We start from the raw sequence: 23,678 nt of genomic DNA, 5'->3' as shown, positions 1-23,678 counted from the left end.
CCACTCTTCCTGCTCTGCTGCATGTCATGTGTTTGTATTTCTTTGTCTGTTTTCTGAGATAATGTAAATTCAAATTTGAAAGATTTAAATCTTTGAACCCCAAATGGATGGGTGAATGTGTTCCCACAAAAATCAGGCTGCCGTCTTCAACGTAGAAGGAAAGCCGTTGAATAGCATGCATCATGCGCATCATGTTTTCCTCCTTGAGCGAAGCGGCAAACAGGAAGCTTGTGAGAGGAAGGAAGGTGGAGATAGAGGAGGAGAAGGGGCTAGTTGCCCATTTCATCTCCTCCTTCTGCGTCTGGCTGGTAATTATCAGTCGGATTATTATTGAGTGCTAATTTATTGTCTCGCTGGGAGCTATGTGTTAAATAAACGTGGCGGAGTAAATAAAGCGAGGGGGAGAAAGAGGGAACGGGCAAACAGGCTGCCGCTGCTATCAGATGGCGACACAGCACAGGGGCTGCTCACAGTCAGGGAAAGAGTGAGTGTATTTTTATATAAGCCTCTCCCAGACGTACTCATGAGCCCAAACACTAGTAGTTCTTGCCCATGTGCTGTGCTGACAATCCATTGGACTGTTAACAGTGCGTGTGTTGAGGCACTCTTCACGTGCTCCTCTTGTACTGGATCACGAAGCTGGCCCACAGTAGCTGATGTCCTCTGACACACTGGCTAAGAGCTCAACCAGCTACCATCTGTTGTTCCCACAGCTCAACCTCAGAACCTGCAGCATGGCACGAGCGCTGTAGAGCCGGGAAAAATATCGCCTTTAATTGATTTATGAAGAGTGGCACATCGGACATTTCAGTATTATTGTGTTTGAGGTTGATTGGTGACTCAAATAGTCTCCCATGTGAGTTTGTCCTGTGGTCTGTCCCAGTCGTGCCCTGCGTTCACCCATAGTCAGCTTGGATTGACCCCAATGCCCCACGATCGTAGCTTGGATTTAGTGGAATAAGAGATGGCTGTTGTGGTGCCTACTTCTGGTTATGAGGGTCTGATAACCAGTCATCTGCTTCATTGAACCTTGGGTCGTGTGTAGTGGGAGCTCGGTGGCTGTAAGAGGTTCACAGGGTACAGCCAGGACATTTCACACACATTACCTGGCTAAGGAGCCTTTCACATTGGGATAGTCCAGGACTCGGTTCACTTGGGAGAGAATGGAGCCGAGAATTTTCACAACTTCATGTGGTTCAGGTGGCGTTCACGTTCACATTTGAAACCGGACAAAAACCGTGCCAAAATTAAAACAGCTGCTAGTTTGGGGAGGTGCTGTCGCCTGAAACAAACACTGACCAGAGAGGAAGTAAAAAACAAACACGGCTCATTGATTGTTCCGGACCGAAACTGGAAGTCCCGCCGCTTAAACCCGTGGTGGTGAGTCTAGTGAGCTCATGGCTAATGGGTAGCCACAAACAATTGCATTATTTAGTCTTCAGACCAGATATCAATGCCCGGCTTTTTCATTACTTCTTCCTCACTAATACTTCTTCACCACTCCATGTCTGGCCGCAAGATATTTTCCAACTTTTTCTTTCTGCGCCTAATTCTTCTGATTCGCATGGCTCGCTTTGTTTGTTTACTACCCAGAAGGCATTGCGCACCCCACTCATGTCCTCTCTCCCCACCCACTAGAAAGATCGTTTGTAGAGGAACCGAGACCCATGTTTTCAAGGGGACCAGATATCTCTTTTTTTGCTCCGGTTCAGAGTTCTCATTGCCCAAACGAAACTGAAGAGAACTCTGGTCCAGGTCAAAAAGGGGAATGTGAGCACGCCCAAAGAGAGAAAGACAATCACAATATTGCGGGTCCCCAATTAACCTGAGAGATGTCTGTGGATTATGATAAGAACCTAAAGAATACCTTCACATACACAGGGAGAACATGCTGAAGGAAAGGCACAAACCAACTTCTTTTGGTTCTTTGGTCTTCTTTTAGTGTTACTGTGAGACTTTACCTGACCTGCTAACATTGTTTGTTTACCAAGTAAAATAGCTGAATCTCTTTTTAAGGTAAACTCAATTTGAAACCGTTAGCAAGAGGAAGATGCTCTATATCCTATACGTTGCACTTTTTGAAAGAAACAGATATATGAAGTAGTGAAAGTGAAATGAAGCAGCTTCAATAAAGCTGAGAAAGACTACTAACATGGTGGCAGCTCTTAGAAAGCCAAGCTAGTTTAATTTAAGCCACTACATGAGTAATTTATCTCAGCTTTAATGATACAGCTTCCTAGTTGCCTGAGAACTGTGTTAATTCAGGATACATAAGGATTTTCTTCTCTCAGTAAACCAGAATTTGGGGCAAATGGTAACAAAGTTGATCATAACTTGAGAGAACAGTGTCTGAAAATTCTAATACTGAAGCCAACAGTTTTCTCACTGAACAGGAGAGAGACCTTGTCAAAGGGTATAAAAATTAATCTTTTGAACTGGCTCACTGTTTAAAGCTTTGTTCTCGATCTCCTGCAGTTTTAATAATAGTCTGATAAGAATACTTAAACCTACAACTCATTAACTGGACGGATTTGATGCTCTGTCACCCCCAGTCTTCTGCTCTAAAAGGGCAAATCAATGAAAATCAATGTAGAGTATACTGGTTCAACTTGCCATTCTTGTCTTAACTCTGCTCTTTATTAATTGAGTTTATAGTAATAGACCAACGTGTCATAGCTGTCTATAATAGGAAACTCAGCTATCACCTCTAATGAACGGCCCTACTGCATTCTGGAAGCCTGTGCGACGTGGGCAGCTGTAGCCAACTGCTGGAGGACACAAGAAATGGCCAAGCAGCAGTGAAACAGCACTGACTGCTTTCACATGTGCCTCAAAACTCATCAGTCTGGTTAAAAAGTCCTACTTAAAGATGATTAGGATGGTGGTGGAACGTCAAAATATACTGAAAAAGATCAAGATTTGTTCCTGGCCATTTCACAAAGTGACACTGCGTGTTTATTCTAGACTTGTTAGCCAACCAAATTCTATATTTCTTGATTGAATTCAGGGTTGCGAGGTGCACTAGCTGGTCCCAGCTGACCATGACGAAGGCAGGATGAAACCCTGATGAAACAGAGAGACAGTTGGTCACACTCACATCTACACCCATGTTCATTTAATTGTCACCATTTAACCTCGTGTATGTTTTTGGGTTTTGGGATATGAAAACCCATGTCAAAGTATGAAGCAGTTAGGTTTGATGAGTCCCTATTTTTGCAGTATAAATTCCATGAGCCAGTCCTGTGTCAGACTTCACATTCATCCAGAGGACAAATAAGGAGGGTAAGCTGCAGAAGCTGATTGTTAAAAGGGCAGCTGTTTATAGACTTCTGGATCACAGCAAATTCATGGGTAGTTGATGAGGAGGGCGAAGTGTATGAGGAAAAGGTCACAGGCTGCAGAGTTGCTGCTTGGAAAACAGTCAAACAAAGCCAAGTCAAGAAGGTGGAGGAACTTTGCAATGAGTGGAGGCTTAAGTCATAGCCTCATCACATTTGAGTTCAAAGAATGACCAACATTCTCAGCACAAACACTCCTTAACCAGAGGCAGAGCTAGAACAGTCTTACTTGGCCTCGGCAGTAAAAGACTGGATTTGGACACTGGAATAGTGGAGAGGCTCCCAGTCCAAGGTGTTTTAACTCCTGTAGAGTCTAGTCAGTGAGGATTTGGACCGTCATCTGTTGCGGCTGCTCAACAGTGTTTTGACTCGTCCAAAGTCTCCAAAACAGTTTTGTAGCTCTTCCTGTCTGTTGAAAACTTCATGGAGATGTTGTGCTCCCCGTCCAACAAATCTCCTCAGAACTGTTTTGCTGATGTTGGTATCTCTGAGCTGTGCCTGGCTGACTGGCCTGATCTGAACCCTGCAGGGACTCTGTGGGCTGCTGTCCAGATGAAGATTAGAGGCACCAGGGCAATCCAGATGGGTTGAAGACTCTTATCATAGCAATTCATAATACCTCGGCAGGTCCATGTGCCATGACTTGAAATATTTTTTTCACGCCCCTGCTGCAGTAGTTGTAAAAACATACATTCTGTTTACATATACATATATAATATGTTAATATCACTCACGTTTTTCACAATTTTTTTTAATGCAACATAAACCACAGTTTCAAAATCTGAACTTGTTTATGGTCTTTGTTCACAGTACACAGGTCTGTCAGGTTAGATCTGCTAGTGGTAATCTGCATTCCAGTACTACCTGCTTCAGGGTTGAGTTGCTCGTGAGCCTCCAACTGGGGACAGTGAGGTGGGTGGCAAGACACCCTGATGGATTTAGGAGCTCTATCAAGAGCTATCAAGTGGCGTTGGCTGGGAGGAGCAAATGACAACAATACTTAGTTTTGGATAGATGGAGTTTGAAGCCTTGTTTGGTCCTCCATCTAGGACAAGGAAGGTCTTGATGTAACGCCTACAACCCGAGGACCTCGCGGTCACCATCCAGCATGCTAGGCCGTGGCAAAATAACCTTGGGTGTAAAAGGGTGGGGACATTTCTAGTTTCCATTTTTACAAAACTCATCCCAAAGGACATGTCCACACACGTCAACTGTTCACGACAGAAACCGACTTGTCAATCCCACATTGGCTTATTCAGTCACGAGTGCCCCCACAGCCGATGGAAACTACCACCTTCATAATATCCGTAAAAAATCCAATCAATCCAATGAAACTGCCTGGGAAACATAGAAAACCTGTATTTGAAGTTGTCCTGATGTTAAACTTACTATGCTATCACTAGTCCAGCCTTCTGGAGCTGGAATTCGGCTGAATGTGGCCTTTGAACTGAAAAGATTTTGACGCCCTCGTGTCAAGCTGTTAGCTGACAAAAAAAAATCAAGACTGTTAAAAAAAACTAAAAGTAGCTGCAGGTAACGAGGGCAACTGTGGGAACCGCATCAACTTTTCTCCAAGATTCCTCCCGTCAGAAGTTTCCAACACAAATCTCTTCTTCCTCAGTGTTAAGACTGTGATTTTTGTTTTGCCTTCTGTCGTCTTTTTTTTTTTTTTTTTATCCCTTCCTGTTTGTTACCTGTAAAAACCTGTTTTCTCTTCTCCCATCATCAACCTTCCCTCACTTTCCCCTGGTTGATTTTTCTGTCTCACACATTTACACACTTCCCTCGCCTCTGTGTGGATGCGTCACACCTCTGGCTGTGTACTCAATTGATTCATATGCAGAAATTTTCCCGGAGAGGGAAAACTGACGATGATACATTTGTAAGCTAATCTTCTGTTTTTGCTTGTGGCTTGCAGCTGCTGTTTTCAATTACTCTCCCTGCTAATAACTGTTTGTTTTCCGGCACTTATTTACATTTCCTATGTATCTGACCTTCCACTTATCTTGAGTATTTTTTTCTCTCCCCATTTTCATCACGTCAGACATATGAATCATTTCTAATTCAGCCATTTAGGCTACTTTTTGAGACATATTCCCCATACGCCATTGTAGGTCTGCCCTAAAACGCATATGGATTTATGTAAATTCCTATATTTTCAGCGCATAATATCTCTTTTAACTGTGACTGAAGTGAAACACCTTTGGCGATAATGATTCCACCTTTCATCTAAAGCACAGCTCTCCGTATCCCTGTGATTTTACACGACTTTGCGGCTGAGGATCTCAGCAAATTTAATTTCTTTTGTGGTTGTTTTGATACATATAAAGTAATTGTGATTCAGATTCAGTATTGGAGAGACAAAATATAAGAAGAAAAAAAAAAACATTTTACAAAATGAACAAATGGACAGCTCTAGCACTCTTTTTAACAGTGAGATTGAAATGGCTTGGCAGGGGTGTAATTGCGAGAACACTCCTTTGTACTGGTGAATTTAGTGAAATCAATTTCTTTGTCAAACTTGAACAAAACAAGCGTTGCCGCTTTGTTCCCTGGGCAATTTTGGAGCATCTTTGTAGAGGATACAACTAATATAGAGTTTAATAAAACACATTCTCATTAGAACAGAATGGAACTTGGAAAAATTAAAACACATTAAAACAGACATGAGTAATTGGCAGTCCGTGGGCTACATGCAGCCCCCTTCCCCATTCTTTGCAAGCCAAAAATGAATACATGCCTGGTTTCACAGGTAACGAGAGGAGAAGAGGAATTTTGGAACATCTTTTCACATGGCAATACTTGGTGATTGCAGTTTTGTTTTTCTTTTTGTTCATCCTTTCATGGAAAGTGAATGCCGTGTTCCACATATTTGATTTGTTACCAGTCTTTAGCTGGTTGCCTTTCTTGAAACAACCAGAGCCATTGTAAGGTGAGGGCCTTGTTCAGGAACCCACAGTTATGGCCTGTTGGAATTTAACTAGCTTACTTATCGAAAATCCAGGCCACCACTGACCCAGCAAATAAGTCACAATTTACATTACTGAATTCAACATTGTATGGAACAATTCCCAGGTAATCCCAGTTTAGTGGATGTGGATACTGAGTCTGTAAGATCTTCATTTGGATATTACTAAATACCTGACAACATACAGAACCAACTCTGTGTGTATGCTATTCTGACAAGATGTGCCAGAACTTCCAATGTAGATTGAAATCAATTGGGGAAATAAGAATTAGTCAAAGACCAGCAATGACAGGAAGACAAATTGTCTACTAATGCTTGAAAGAAGCCTTGGTGTCAAGACCACATTTTCAAGGTCTTGGTCTTGACTCTGTCTCGGTGTCTTAAAGATTTGTGGTTGCATTGCGATGTTCTGATTTTGAACTGGACTAAATCTTTAAAGTCTTGGTCTTGCCTTAGGTCCTGTCCACACGAACCAAATTTGTCTTTTTTCTCCCTGTAGTTCTTAAAAGGTTTCTAATCCACACGAGAAACATCTGCGTTCACGCGACACCATAAAAACTGCTCAAAGTGATGTAGTACATATGCCAGGACTATAGGTGGCATTGTAATGCTGCCACAAAAACACACCAAAAAACTGAGAGGAAGCCACAGAGCATGCAAAAACGGAGAAATCAACAAATCCAACATATCGCTTTATTAAAGCAACTAGCAGCTCAATCTGGAGCATGTATTTCGCAATTGTTGTTGTTAAGTGACGTCGCCGAGAGGGCTGGGGGGTTATCTGGTCGAGAAGTGCGGCAATGACATTTTTTTAGCAAATGTGCGTCTTGCCCATCCACACATCAAACCCGAGGTGGCATTATTAAAATTTTCAGACTTCTCAAACGCCACGCCATGTGGATGATCGTGTGGACAGGGCCTTAGTTTTGGGATGCTCTGGTCTTTGTTTTGTCTCGGTCACAGGGTTAGTCGGTCTTGACCACAACACCGCCGTCTACACTTATAAGAAAACCAACAATAAGAGCCACATGTAATCAGTGGCTCAGTAGGGAAACGGACAGAATAAACAGGAGCATGTGCGCTTCAGTCAGTATGTGCGTCTTGGTGTTCCTATGTGGAGATGCTGTGTGTAAAGTCACGGCTGGCTGGCTGTTATCTACCGTAGACTCACAGGTCCCTGGAGGTACACCGGAGGAGTCATCTGATTCACTTGCAGTTTCTTCTCTGACTGCAAATTAAAATGGGACATACACGGAGAGGCGCAGATAGGAAGGAGAGTTTTTTCTTCCTCCTCCCCCTTTTTTTTTTTTTTTTTAATTAAATCTGTTCTGTTTCTGCTTAATCCCCGCCAAACAGATACTTGTCTAACATATAAAATGAACACATGAGCAATTTTCAGTCTCTTCCTTTCACCTGCATTAACATGCACCAGCTGCAGCTTTTCAGCCTGACAGTGGGAGCGTCTCTCACATCAGAAGCCCCCTCGCTCTTTGTCTCTCCTCAGTTAAGGTCTGTTTATGAAACACAGACGATTGGCTGTGATTTGATTTGGCGTTCAGCAGCCCTGATAATTATGATGAATCTTCCCCTCGCTGTGCTGTGCGCGTGCAGACACTCTTCACCTCCGTTTGTGCTGTTCTTGCTGCTTTTCAGAGCCACTGTGCTCTCAGTCAGACCTGCGATTCGAGAGCTGAAAAACACATTGATTGGCGTTAATTTACTCGGAGCACCAGATGTGTAGGATTTAGTACATTAAGGTACTTCCAATAGCGACAGCCTGTCACTCTCAGTGATACTTTACAGTGATTACGTATTTCTACATTTTGAGTTCCCTTACGTGACAAAAGCGCCCATCTGGCGTTAAAATCAGCTTAATGAACTATGTGTGCTTTAGTAGTGTACGTAAAGTTATGAATATCACTCAGTGGTGACACTATTGGGGTATTTAGGAAGGTTCCGATTGAAAGAAACATTTCTAAAAAGCATCGTGCTAAATTCCCATTTCATCAACTTTTTTTTGTTTTTGTTGTAAACACAACCATTCAGAATAGCCTGATATTATGTTGCTCTTAATGCTGCCGAAATAGTTTGACTATGTGAAACATTTAAAGGTGGCCTGTTGTATTAAGCACCAAGAGGTTGGCAACAATCGTCAAGAATCCAAAGTTAAGGATTAGTGTGAAACCAAAAACCAAAACACTAAATGGTATTGTATTATAACTGAAACACGAATATATTGCATTAAGTAAAAAAAAAGTTGTGTTTGGTTGATGATTTTTTGTTGTTGTAAAAAGACGTCTTGGCAATAATCCGGTAACAAGATTTAACACGTTTTAATGGGTGCAAATCATCAACTCAGTTCTGCTGCTCATCCCACTAATGCATGGTCATTGCAATTTGTGCATCATTTGAAAGGGAACAGAACAGGCATTTCAATATTATAATATTTAAGAATTATTATAAAAAGAAATAAATGACCAAACCCATTTTCACTTAACTTTTGTGCGTAGTTGTAATTGGGTATAATATTGCGATAACATGTCTTGTATAATATGAAACTTTTCACATTGTGGCAATGAAATTCACAGTAAGTATGTTAATTAAAAATAACATCAACTCATTTTTACCCTGACAAGCCAGTTACGGACCAAATAAAAACAAAACATACTTGATGTTGGAATTGATTCGAACAGCTAACACATTGTACTTTTTTTTTTCCCTTTTCTTTTTTTTTTTTTACTTTTATAACTATCAGCAACAATGCCAACAACGCCACCAGATCTGAAAACACCGGCTTGGTGTTTACTCCACTTCATAGAGTAGGGAGTATTGCAATAATCAAATTGTTGAAATTAATTACAACAAATCCCTTGTTGATAAGATTTTAAGTGTCTGTGTTGTGACGTGTCTTAGAGGAGATCATATCTCCACCTTTGTATGAGAAAACTCACAGATGAACAGGAAGATTCTGCGTGTGGTTTCTCGGAGAGATGCTTTCACTCATCAGGCCAGATCTGGCTATGGGATTGGTTTTTCCCATCCTGGTTTTACAGGGCTTTATTAGTATGAGATTTTGTTCAAATATAATAATAGATTACCGTTACCGCCTTATAATATGACACCATTGCACTTTTTTTGTTAGTTTCTGCTGTTACAGTATCACACTTTTGTAAATTGCCGTTATTGTCATAAAAAAACGAATCCAATAACTAACTATTCTGTATGCAGTTCTGCCAAGCTGCTATTCAAGCTTACAAACATCAAGAAAGCCCAGCCACAATGAGTCCCCAGTCATCCTGTCAATTCCTTGAACTTTTTGATTATATTCCTCAACCTGTGAGAGTGTAGGTTTCTTTAACCTCATGAAATATGCCACTTCATTTCGTATGAAAAACACTTTTATGAAGGCAAAGACTCATTGAGATCATTCTCAAAAGCAATTCATTGCTTTTGCTTGCTCCACTTCAGTTCACAGGTAGTTCTTGCGGTTATGTCTTCCTTAGGTAAATGATGGTCATGCACCAAGTAGATTAGGATCCGAGGTCCAGCAGAATGCTATGAAAACAATGGAGACCATGCCCCTTGGGTTCTCCCTGTACCACATATTCGACTTTGCTTTTCAGCAAACAAGCATTTGTCAATTAGTGTCAATCTTCGAGGCCAACCTCCAGCTTTTATTTCAGCACCAGGAGCTTGGTAGTGTGTGTACAGAAGCCGAGAGACTCTGAATCCAACACAGCACATTTGGCTTTATTAATTTCTCTGGGAGTTAAGTCTACGTGAAAGCTTGGATCTTCATAAGTACTATGACATGATAAATATTCCTTCATATTCATTACAAAACAACCCCCTGCATTGTTTATGACCATATGAATATTCAAGCTTATTGTCAGCAAATCTTTCCAAAATTTGCAAATGGAGGCAGAATGTACCTGAGGCCCCATTTCCACCATGTTTTCGAGTGGGAACCAAAACTTTCTTTCTGTCTGTTTACACGACAACGGTGCTTGGAGTCACTGAAAATTGAAATTTTGGGAAAATGTTCCATCTCCATGTAAAAGTTGAAAACTGAACTTTTCGAAAATGCTACAACTGCACATGGACGCTGCTGTCACAGTAAATAGTTGTGTCCATGGACATGAAGTATTCATTCCTAACAATAAATGCCATGTGTGCTGTCCACTCATTTAACAGCGCTTCTCAAATGAAGTGTACATTTACAACAAAAACATCTGGATCACATGTGGAGTAACAGTTTATTTCTTACAAAGGAAGTACGTGTGGTGTGGACCAAAACAACGAAGAAAGACACTTTTAAAGGAGCTTCAATGTTTACAGAGTACTGCTCCCTGCGTTTATATAAAGGAGTTTTTATTATATAAAAACAGCACCGACTCGTGGCCCCGCATGAAATCAACATAATTTTCGGCATTTCTTCCGTTTCCTTAGTAGTCGGATATCGTTTTCAAAACATTGCTGTCCAAAGGCGAAACTTTTTGAAAAAGAAAATTCAAAAACAATGCATTTTTTAGTTTTTTTTGCCAAACGTTCAGATGGTTAAGTTTATATAAATATAAAAGTTCAGCCACCACAATGTCTTTTTATTTATTTAAACATTTTTTAAGCCTTCACCCCCTTGTGGATTTGGACATTTCTGACCCTTTTGCCCACTGAATGACTGATATTCCTTGGATTACCCTTGCTAGATAATAATCACTGCATACCTGTATCACCCGACAAGACCTCCAACTGACAATTTGTCTTTTTTTCCAACGCCATACCCACCCTCATGTTTGTCCATTTCTCCTGCTTCCAACATAACAATGATTATCCACCCGATGTTTTATGTGTCCCATCCTTTTGATAGGAAGTGGAAGAAGACAGTAGCTGTTACTTATACAGACCTCAGGCATTAGACACAATTCTGGACTAAAGTTATTTTATTGGTGGCTTTCAGATCAGGTACTCTGGTGCCTTTACACCCAAAATCCATAGAAAATAATGTGACAGACTGAAGAACAAAAAAAACCCAAAACAACCTAAACAGTTTAGCTTGTGGGGGACTTTTGATCTACGTTTTGATGGCAAAAGTTTGATAGTCTTCACATAAATAATGAGAGGGCTCTGATGTAACACTGCCAAGCAGACTGCGTTCTCTTCATATGAGCTGTTTCAAACGCGATTGGCCCAGAATTTGTCGAGCAGACATGGAGCCTGTTTTTAAGTTTTAATGGGCAATCAACATGTGAAGCTTCATTCTTGCCGGGGTAGCGCTGCTCTGTTTGACAGCATGTAACTGGTGCATCTCTATTCAATGGTTCATTCTGAAATAGTTTTTAGAGTTTACTTGATGCGATCGTATATGTTTGATGGGCTGTTCAAGGAAAAGTGCATCATGTAGCTGCTCATATTCTTGCATAAATTCACATCATAAAATATGCATCTTTAGTATTTTCGAGTCAGTTTCATAACATTTGGTTTGCAAAAATCAACATGAAGGAAAGTTTTGTGAGTGTTTTACAAATTGGACCTTTCAACCTTGAGTGGAAGATTGTTGGTCTCCTAAGACTGCACACTCATTAAAAAGATGATTTTGCCTATTGATATTTTTGGATCTTCCAGCTTCACCGTTCGGAATGAAGCATGCCAACCCTTTGACAGGCCAATGTTGTTTTTGCTTTCATGTTTCGGGAAATTGCTTGGGAAGGTTTGCCTCTCAGTTTTCATAAAAAGAGAGATTCATCACCAGTTTTTTTTCCCCCTCAAGAAACCAAGGTAAAAATGCAGCTCATTCTTATGGAAACTTTCAGTGTATGTCGAAAGAAAGTGTTCAGGGAAGGAGATAGAGTGTCATATTGCTAGTTTTAAAGGGTTTATTTTTGGTATTTTGTGCCCTAGTTGGTCAGTCACAGTAGAGAAGAACTTACCTAGTCGAGTGCAGTAAACCGTAAAGGTTTGTCATTAACAGGACGCAAACTGGCAACTTGCTTCTCTGAATGGAACTTTGGATTTTGGGTTTTCTTGTAATTTTAGAATAAAAAGCATTGAGTGGTTGAGTCTTGAGTCCTTGGAGGGATCTCTATCAGTCAGTGTAGATCCTTTCTTTCACTATTATATTATAGTGGGGCTATACACTCACTGGCAACCATATAAGATACGCCTGTTTGTCTGCTTGTTAACACAAATAGTATTTTTTTTTTCCATGTGCCAAAGCTGTTCATAATTACTGGTAGAGAGTGATCAAAATGGTCAATTCCAAGGTAAAAGCTCCACTTGACACCTAGATATTATGAAATGTATGTATTATGTATAAGGAATTACATGTCAATGGAAGTGGCATCGAAAAAAAAAATGCATTGTTTGTACACATTTCCAAGCTGGAGTAAAATTAGGTGGGAACGGCACAATGTTGCCAATTTTGGTCAAATGAACCTCCCTAAAAAATAGTATTAAAAGCAAATGTAACCACACACACACACACACACACACACACACACACACACACACACACACACACACACACACACACACACACACACACACACACACACACACACACACACACACACACACTTCATTCTTGACTCAACATTTATTGTGTTTTTCCTGATCATGATGTCGCCACAGATGGAAAATATAACCACACTGTCCAACATACCAAAACATTTATGCACACAACACATGCAAGTTATTCCGTGCCTTTCAAGCGCGGTCAATGCGCTGTCAATTGATTTTCTTGCTTTTGTGTGATGCTATAATATCAGATGACTGAACAGAAATGAGATCCGTCATCAACACAAGAAATTTCTTTTGAAAATGACGTGATTCTCTGTGCTTCTCGCGTGTGAATTTCCTGTCTGGCTCGACCTCCTCCGCACACCTGGATACTGCTTATCAAGTGCCGATCTTTGACCTGCTTCTGGAACATACAGTATCTGAATCACACAGTGGTGGAAACAGAAAGTGTTGTCTAGATCCGAGACAATGACCATGGATCACTCTAACTGCAACAATGGATCTGCACTTTGGGGGTTAACTGTACGTTTGCCACGACTCTGTTATCATCCCTTCAAATGCCAACGTACAGTCAGAAAATTTTGCGAGGCTCTTGTGCCCAATGGGGATCTGTCAGATTCTCTTTTATCGTTGTCGTTCCTGTTAAATACATTTCCACATGGCTGACTTTTGCTCCTCCTTCATTGATTACCTGCTCTTCTGAGAGGTTTGTGTCAGTTGGTATCTCACTGTTTGAAGTAATTCTTTTGATTTTCTGACGAGTACCTGTGCACAGTATTGCACACTCGATGCTGCTGTCGGTGTGTTTGCGAAGTTTTAGGCCCCGCTTACACAACATTTTCAAGTGAAAATGCAACACTTTTATTGTGTTTTGGGTATCTGTTTACAATGGTGCACAGAGCCACTGAAAAGGCCACTGAAAACGCTTCGACATGGAAATGGGGGGGGGTGCTATTTTTCAAACTCTCAAGCTACTGCGCATGCGCATACGCCGTAGTAAATAGTTCTTCTGCACATGAGTAAGTAGATGGACATTAACGATGTTTTCCTCAAGTGTCATAACTCCCAGTCCATATTCTCCCGGGGTCTTGGCAGTTTTATTGTCAAGTCACCTGTAAAGCAATCCAACTTCCAACTTGGTTATTTATCCATACAAATGTATTCATGCTAACTACACTGTTTTCAGTGTTTCCCCTGTGTCCGTATAAATGGAGATCTTTTCCAAAACTTTGCTGTGTAAACGCCAAAGCGATGCATTTTCACTTGAAATGTTATATAAACGGGGCTCAACCTTAATTGTCTAAATTTAGCGTAAATTTCTCGCATAACTGATTACAGTTATTAATTGCAGAAATGTTACCGCCTCTGGTCGCTGCTAACCCCAACCCTGTGCTGTGTTTGAGCTGTAGATCTTTACTGTTTGTGCTTTTTCTCTCTTCCCTACATCTTTCTTTTTTTCTTTCTTTACCCTGCTTTGCTTTTGTTCTACCCCCACTGCCCTTCTCCATTCTCTCTGTCCCTCAATGCCTCCAGTCTGCAGATGAGATAGAAGAGATGGTAAGCTTTTATACAACCTCCACAAGTCGCCCATTGTTTGGCTCATCTGAGTTTTGCCTTCTTTTAAAAGTACATACTAGATAGTTGTGAAAGTAAAATACCTCCAAACTGCCATGTTTGAGCATAAAACTCCACCTTGAATCAACTGAAGTGAAAGCCGACTGAAACCTCTCTGTTGGTCCCTCCATTGTATTTCTTTCCCATCCATTCGTCTTCTTTTCTTTGCTGCTTCTTCCTACATGGCCATTGGATAAATGTTTTGCACATTACAGCTCATGAACAGGATTTTTTTTCTTTCTCTATTATCACCTTGTGTCCCCCCCCCCCCGTCTCTCCTTTCCATCCACTCATCCTCTCGCTCTCACCCGCTTCCACATGTGCATGTTTTTTTATGAGCATATGTGCACGCCTGGCTGTCATCTTCAGTGCTTCATAACTGCTTGAAAATAACACGATCGCAGGCAAGACGGGGGTGTGTGTCTGTGTGTGGCGCAGACATGAGCGCAGTGGATTGATGGGTACAGATGGATAGATGGCTCGGTGAGTTGAAAGATCCAGGTGGAAAGCAGGTTTGATTTCAGGGTTGTGGCTTTCTGTTTCTGCCAGGGGAATTCTTATTTTATTTTTTTGTATTTTCTAGACTTTATGGCAGCAACCCAGAGCGAAAAAAAAAAAACTGACAGAGATTTAGAGGGTGTGTGTATGGCCAACAAAAATCTGTTTGTACAGGCAAGTTGTTTGGATTGGATTCACTACATTTCCCATGAAAGAACACATTCAGATTTTGGTTGCAAAGTTCATTCTGAGGTTATAGTAAGATAATTGGCTCGGTAAAAAAAAAAAAAGTACAGTAAAATAAATAGCTTATTTTCATATGTTCAACAATGTCACTTATGGACAATTTGTAATCTTATAACACAAATTAAACGTTAAATGAGAAGAGATTTACTAATGAGAGCTCGGAAGTTGAGCCATGTCCAGCTCCGAGAGTCAGCTCTCTGGGTGAACATGCAATTAACTCATAAATCAAAAGCAATGAAGCAAAGACAAATAATCAAATTATCAATAAATAAAACAATGCTTCAAGGGATCAACTATCACATTTCTTTGTTTGGTGATAGTGTATTTAGTGATGCTGCGAGGCAGTGTTGTTATCAGATCATTTTTCTTTCCAGAGAAAAAAATCAGTGCAACAGGAAGTCAAACTAAACTGCATTTACAGTAGTGCTTCCAGGTAGTGCACGGGACTAACGATGGCCGATGGCAAGGCAGGACAGATTGACCTAAATAGCACCATTCAGACACAAGGCAATTCACAGTGCTTCACAAGGAAATAAAGGAAATATATTAAAACAGCAATGAAGAGTTAATGAAGATAAAGGTCATAAAATAAGTAAAATCTATTGTTGATTAGAAAGTGTTTTAAGGCCTGAATGAGAAGAAGTGAGTGTGTCAGCAGGAAGTTTGTTCCACAGGTGAGGATCATAGGAACGTGTTCACATTCCCCGAGTTCTCTTAAGGGAAAAAACATTTCGTTTGGGCGACGTGAACACGCCCAGGAACTCTGAACCGGATCTCACGAGCGATCTCTGGTCCCTTTGAAAACATGGGTCTTTGTTCGTTTACAAATGATCTTTCTAGCGGTTGGGGTGAGAGAATGGGGGTAGAGGATGTGACGTAGTGCGCAATGCATTCTGGGTAGTAAACAAACAAAGCTAACCGCGTCAATCAGAAGAAGCAGAAGCAGAAAGAAAAGAATTGGGAAATATCTTGCGGGCAGACGTTGAGTAGTGAGGAAGAAGTAGAGAGAAAGTAGTACCAGTTAGCCACAAGCTAATGATCCTAGCCACCACGGGTTAAAGCGGAGGGACTTCCGCTTTCAGTCTGGACTATCAATGAGCCGTGCTTCTTCTTTACTTCCTCTCTGGTCAGTGTTTGTTTTAGGCGCCCCCGAATGGGCAGCTGTTGTAATTGCGTGACATTTTGATCCGGTCTCAAAAGTGAGTGTGAATGCCACCCGAACCAAATTAAGGTGTGGAATTTCTCAGCCTCGGATGTTAATTGTATCAATTTAACATTTTTCTTTATTTCAGAATTTTGAAATTGAAAAGACGACAGTAAATGTGCTAAAAAAAACAAAAACACAGTTAATTGAATAGAGTAGAATAAGAATGTACTTGTCATTATGTGGATGGTTGTCACGGGTTCAACAATAAGAATCTGTTTGTTCCTTTCCCCTTAATGTAATGGTAAGGCTTTAGGTTAAAGTATTCAGAAAATTTTTTGTGATAACGTGATACAAGACCAACTGGAGACAATTTTATGGACACATCACAGTCTTGATTTCAAAGTACATCTGTTTCTTTGATGGTTAAAGTAAATTTGTGACACCCTGTCTCCACTTTGGCAAGTGAAACCAATTACCAGCCTTTAAAGTAAAACTCTGTTCTGCCAGCCAAAACATGCAGTTGAGGAAATTGATAATGCAATCTGCTGGTTAAATCAATTCACTTTGAGATTCCGGGTCAATTTTGGATTAAATTGGAGACCGTGGTGTTCTGTTTCCTCTCAAATTCAATGATGGTCTGGCTCGTACACTAAGGTGGAGAAGAAAGCCAAGATGCTGGGTGGTAGAGGATTGGAGCCATCTGCCAGGCCAAACTTGCACCTTTACTGCCGAGAAAAGGGAAATAAAGTCAATTAAGAAAAGCCACAAAACACCATGTCCTCATCATCATCCCAGTATAGCCACATAGAACTATGTTGGCACCCTTCATCTTGTCCTAATTGACCGCGCTTTATATCATTGCCGGGTTGTGGAGTAAAATTTCACTTAATTAAATGGCTTTCGAGCTAAAAATAGAATATAAAGCAAATGCAAAGTATATTTCTTTACTAATCTGCTTCACTCTAGTGAGAAAATCCTGTTTCCTGTTTAATCCAATGTGTGTGTGTGTGTGTGTGTGTGTGTGTGTGTGTGTGTGTGTGTGTGTGTGTGTGTGTGTGTGTGTGTGTGTGTGTGTGTGTGTGTGTGTGTGTGTGTGTGTGTGTGTGTGTGTGTGTGTGTGTGTGTGTGTGTGTGTGTGTGTGTGTGTGTGTGTGTGTGTGTGTGTGTGTGTGTGTGTGTGTGTGTGTGTGTGTGTGTGTGTGTGTGTGTGTGTGTGTGTGTGTGTGTGTGTGTTCTCATGCAGGCTCAGCAGCTCCAGAAGAAAGACTTGCAGCTAACAGCACTGGATGCCTTCTACAAGGAGCAGCTGGCACAACTGGAGAAGAGGGTACACACACACACACACACACACACACACACACACACACACACACACACACACACACACACTCTTAATTTTTGTGATTCTAATGTTCAATATCTGTTAAAAATGTTTACACTTAAGTGTAAAGTTTTATGATTTTTTTTTTTTTAAATGTGTGGTTGAATCTTTTCTCTTGCTGTTTTACCTTGCATACCGTAGTAACCCTTACATTCAATGCTTCATGACTCCCTCTGCTTGGTAGGAGCTTCTTTATGAAATTCGGATTTGACCTTGGAGAATAGCAGGCTCCACTTTGACTGTTACAACTGTAAAAACTAGAACATAACGTGCTCAGGCTACACCGTAAGGACCGTTGGAATAAAATAGAAATACCTAAAGATGTAGAGCAGGGACGTCAAAGATTTCTTCCTGTGGGACGATATCGCAAAGTGTAAAAATCACAAATTGTTTCAATGAGGTCAGTATCTCCACGTTCGCACAGTCTTTCCTTGAAGGGCTCATTAGTACTGTTGTCTTCTAAGTTCCTTTTACTGATTGCACATGAGCTATACTGCACATCACTGCCCCAACAGGTCGACAGTGGTATTACTCTGTATGTCTTGCATCTGCAAACTTCCCGGAAACAAACCAAATTCCATCATGTTAGAAATGTAAAAAAGCTTTGTCCGTATCATCTACGTATTCGCATCAAACATAATTAGTAATTCCTCTGCACTCTTTTTTTTCTTTCTTTTTAACGTTTAGATGCTCTATCAAATTGGTTGTAGTGTATGAAGTTCTGATACTCCTGAACAACTGGTATGGTAGATTTTGTGGTTATTGGACTGAGAAAAAAAAAAAGAAAGAAATTATGAGCTGAGTGGCTCATTTTAGGAGTCGCTGATCAATATAAAAAATGCTAAAATTGACTCTGATCTGACACTGCCAAGTCTATCATGACATCCCTGCTCGTAACTTAAATAACGTGTGCAGAGACAAATTTTGGACTACGACGAAGATTTTCTGCCATTTTGGAACTCCTTTGCAACTCCTGTTTGTGCTTTGTGTCAAATCTTAAAGATTTGATAGCCTAAAACTTTAGCCTGTTCCAGAAGCCACAATAAGCTGATAGTGTCATCAGCTTTTTTTTTTTGTTTGGTAAATGTGACGTTTGGGATTTTTGTATCCAGGCGTCCCCAATCCTGCTCAGTCAGGCCATCCACTAAAGCTGGCGGACAACAAGGTCTTTGTGTCATTTCTTTTATCTCCTTTCGTTTGGCAATTCGCTGGCTGTCCGGTTTGAATAACAGACGAACAAACACACGTGGGCTTAAATCACCCACAGCACAAAATCTGTATTCTAATTACCACGCAGTCTGCCTAACTAAACATTTATTACCTCAACGAATGGCCTCCACACAAACTTGAGGCATGCGCGCACACACACAGGTCTCGGTGTCAGATGCCCAGCTATTTGTGTTAGTCTCATTAGTAACAGGTTGGGTTTGCAGAGGGAGCAGGAGACTGGCAGGCTGGCATACGGGTGGCACAAGCTGTGTTTACCGTTGAGCTTAGGATGTTTGAAGACAGACCTCCGTGTGTGAGTACGTGCATGCGCGCGAGAGAGCGGCAGTTCTTATAGGCTGCATATTCAGGTGCACGCGTACAGTGTATGTAAATTTCTCCGTCTATCTGCAGGCTTCTTGTGTTTGCACACTGCAACAGACGCCACATAATACCCAGGTCTGTTTGCTCAAACTGTTCCCAGTGCTGGAGGACCGGGTTGCAGCTGAACGTGCCGAGACGACACGGCACGCCAAAACTTTTAACAGTGCTCATTTCAGTTATGTCACCCTTTACATTAACATACGTCGTGGATGTAGTACAGCTCCATCCAGCTACATATTGGATTGTATGCTCAGAGATAAAGATTTGGATTATCTTGTCACTCAAATACTTGACAATTTCTACACGTCAAATTCTGATATGGTGAATTCTTTCAGACACATTCCTTCAGTTTCAAAAGTACAATTAAAATAGTGTAAGTCCTGTCTTGCAGCACCACTGTTGTGCAGTCGGTGGCGATAGTGAGTCAGTCGAGATTCAAATCCACCTTAGTTCCTGATCAGCTTTTAATATTTGCTATCGGTTTGTGAACAAAGCCGGCTTTATTACTCAAAACATTAACATCACAACTCATGAAATGGATTTGTTATTATATTGAGATCAGATTGCAAAACTTGGTAAAACTTTGCTTGAAAACTTTACATTTGAGGTAACGCTGTTATCTGCTATGTGGCACGAGCAGCAGTAAACTTAAAAATGTTAACTTTAGATTTGTGTTGTACTTGGCTGGTCATACTGATTTATATTTCTAAATAAAGTGGTGCATACCACCTGGAACCTCTAGAAGTCACTGTATATCAACAGAAAGCTGCTACAAGTACCACAGAAAAACCTCCATTACTACTGTATTTGACTGATAGTGCAAGGAAAATGTCTCCAAGCATTATGGAATGACTTGAGAAAAGCAGAGAAACTGTTACTAGGATGAAGAAAACAAAGAAGGCTGATCATGGGTTAAAAGCACCACGGCCAGAGCTCAGGAACCAATCCACAGAAGGTTCTGGAAAAGAAGCTGCTGCACCAGGATTGTCGACGGTGCAGTTACATCTGGACATAATGAGAGAAAATGTGACTCATCGTCTGGTAGACACGCATTTCTGCTTCGATAATACAAACACAGCTCATCTTTTTGGAGTGTCCACATAGGTTTTATAAACTGGGACCAATGAGTCATTGCGTGAACATGACGTAAACGAGTTGTCTGCTTCATCTTGCTTTCTTATGAACTACAGTCAAACCAGACCAGATTTGGATATTGTACAGACTGCGTGACATATACTGCTCTTCAGAAGATCCCGTTGCTTTGAATGCAAAGTGTAGGATCTTTCCCATCTCCACACGAAGTACGTTTTTACTGACGTCTACTCACTTAGAATCCGAATCAGAAAGATTTTATTGCCAGGTATTATAAAAGTGTAATATTTTACAGTACGGGGAATTTTCTTTGGCGTGAGGGGCAAAACACAAAAGTAAACAGAAAATCAGAAAGTGCAAGAGTCAGAAAAGAGGTAGTCATCTAATTAAATTAAATATGTCAACAATATCATGTGTTGGTGGTTGATGGGGGAGCCAATTCGGGGGAGTTGGGCCACTATTCATTAGATTGCGGTGAGAAAGGAGTTGTTTTTGTGGTGTGAGGTCCTGATTCTGATGGACCAGAGCCTTTTGCCAGAGGGGAGGCCCTGAAAAAGTTTGTGTCCAGGATGAGAGAGGTCAGCTGAAGATGGCTGCCCACCTCCGGGTCCTGGAGATGTACAGCTTCTTAATTTGTGGATTGTCGTCTTCAAGGAGTGCAATTAGTATCACTATTAACTAAAGAAAACTCACTACATCACACACCGATTCTAATACAGGTAAAGTTGTCACTCCACCACAGCTTTCTCAGTTTTTGATGAGGCCCTTTGGGAAAAGTTATCACTCCTGACGTAGATTGCGACGTCTTGTGGAACAAAGTGGTATTACAGGACGGGGCACTTTGGACCTATTTGGCAAGTTTACCAACTTCGGTAGAAATCAAGAAACCAGAACTTAAGTACACAAAAGCAAAGCTATATTTTGAATTGTTTTGGATCTCTTGCAGCCATTTTGCCTTTAGTTATTTTGTTATAAGTTTACCTACGTTTTTGTGTTTTAAAACTTTTTTGAGTAAGTCCTTGTTAGCCTGTGTATTGTGACTTTTTGTCTTTAAGATGATTTGACTGATTTTCTGAGTATAATTTTTTGGAGATTATCAATCATAGTATAGGCTTTCCCTTTACTACAATGCTGCCCAATGCGCAGTAGACCTTTACTCCTTCTGTTGGTTGTATAGATCTCCACTTACCGGGTTAATCTATCTGATAAAGCTGCATCTGCCATTTCCTTTTCTCCAAAATGTCAACAGCATTCATGAAAATCAGATGTAACATTTAGGGAAAATAGAAGCATACTTTTTGTTCACTCCACAAGAACCTTTCTTTATTATCTCTTTAATTCTTTGTCTTTTCCTCTTTGTTTGCCACTCCGGCGGTCTTACTCTCTCCCTCTCTTTCACACATACTCCTGTCATAGTGGAGTATAGTTGGAAGCCGGTGGAAATAGAGCGTACAGAAGGAGATAATAATCCTCCTCCAACTCTGACAGGTTGCTTGACAGGCTGTCAGCAGGGGCCTCTATGTAGCGCTCCAGAAATATCTACACACACTCACACAGCTTTACTCCAAATGATGCCTGTGGCACTACCTTTATTCCTGTCCAAGCAGCAAGACAAAGGAGGATTTTTGAGACACGCACATTTGTATAGCAAAATACCCCTCACTCTGACCCCAGCCTAATGTAAAGCTTTGTGTGTCAGACTTTTGTTTAGCTGGTTCACAATTGTTTACTTGGAGGTTCAGTCTAACATGACTCCTACCTCATCCTCTTTCCCACTGCATGATGGCATACACAGGCATACGCACATTGGCAGATTTAGTCCAAATAATGACACTGGCTGTATTCCAGTCCAAACGGTAAGATTTTAAAGATTTACACATTTGTGTAGTAGCGGTGAGAGATAGCTGGAGGATTTGCTGGGAGGTGTCTTGATTGATGTTACATACAACATTAAGTGTTTACTTTATTAAAGACGCTACAATCCCGATGCATCAGAGAACAAACCACGTGTAAAGAAAACAAAAAAAACCAACAGCTAAGAACAGTAGTGGGCTAACAGATTTCATGATGAAACAGAAGAGCGTGATGTTTGGAATGGTAGATGGAAAGTTTCAGAATAAAAACTGTGATTGGAAGTGTTATAGTTGAGTCACCATTATAGCAATCCAACTTTATCGTCGGTCCGTAAGAATGTCTAGTTATTGTTAAGGTTTATAGCGTATTGTTCTCTGCGCGCATGTGTGCATGGTTTCATTACATAAACAAACAGCAGCACCCACGAATGGCTCAATATGACAACGGCATCATTTCGAGCCTCCCTGTGGTTTATGTGTAAATCATTTAAAAAATGCTGCCGTGTAAACGCAAACCTTTTTCCTAAATGAAAACACAAAAACGATGCGTTTTCATTTCAGATGTTGTTGTCTAAATGGGGCCTCAATTGACATGAGTTTTAATGTGTGTATGGCTGAAATTTGTGTCTGTGTGTGTCTTCTCTGTGATGGGCTTTTCACCAAAAAGAACCAGATACTGGTTCAGGGCCGGTGCCAGAGCCAGTTCTTAAATGAGCACTGCCAAAGAAACGGTTGTTTTTCCATTGTGAACGGAGCCAAGTGAGAGCCACGTCATTGCGTCACTCCAAAACGTCGTACGTCACTGATTTCACCAATCAAAGAGGCTCTGTAGATTTCAAAATGCCGATTCAGCGTCTCTTCCGCCTTGTAGGTAGCGATAACGCCGCCCCTAGCTGATGACGTGTCTGGCCCCACTCTGGCCCAGCCACGAAGTGGGGCCAGCTCAGCACCCGTTTAGACCCTGATAGGCAGTGGTAATACAACAACTGGTGCTAGATATGGCCCAGTCCCCGAACTAGCACCTTGTCGGTTTGGTGGGAAAGCCCCCATAGTGATCCACTAAACTGTGCCTAAGAACGCTTACATGAATTTCCTGGAGGTTTAATTGAGCATTACCTTTAACTACTTCTAGTTAAACCCTTAGGGACCATGTCTTCAAAATTTTATTCACTCCTTTACATTAAGTGGGCTACTTCTTCCCGCAATATGGAGGTTTCCACTTACTTATATTCCCACCATATAGGCAATTATAAAACAAATGCACTCGCACAGGATTTGTATGTGTCCCAGAATCAATGGGACTCTGCCAAAGATTTGATCAGCCCTTTAGTTATTTATTTATTTACTGAAGTACCATATTAAAAAGTCCACTTTTCTGCTGCGCTGCACTTTTTTATGGAAATACATACACTCTTGGCCTCGTGTAGACCAAGTC

General features: G+C 41.0%; 1 protein-coding gene across 2 annotated transcripts in view; it reads left to right on the top strand.

Annotated features, from left to right (window-relative positions):
- The window catches only part of chchd6a (coiled-coil-helix-coiled-coil-helix domain containing 6a), a 91,450-nt gene that overhangs the window by 20,707 nt on the left and 47,065 nt on the right, over nucleotides 1-23,678 (top strand). Inside the window, exons 5-6 of one of the 2 annotated variants that reach the window (XM_080470134.1) lie at nucleotides 14,356-14,379; nucleotides 17,571-17,654. In XM_080470134.1, the coding sequence (XP_080326260.1) occupies nucleotides 14,356-14,379; nucleotides 17,571-17,654 (108 nt within the window). The remainder of the gene's footprint in view (nucleotides 1-14,355; nucleotides 14,380-17,570; nucleotides 17,655-23,678) is intronic. The other variant, XM_080470135.1, reaches the window with a different exon arrangement.

Source organism: Lipophrys pholis (assembly GCF_963383615.2).
Source record: "Lipophrys pholis genome assembly, chromosome: 8".
NCBI lineage: Eukaryota > Metazoa > Chordata > Actinopteri > Blenniiformes > Blenniidae > Lipophrys > Lipophrys pholis.
Note: the sequence above shows the minus strand (reverse complement) of the source record. Positions and strands in the feature narration are given on the sequence as shown.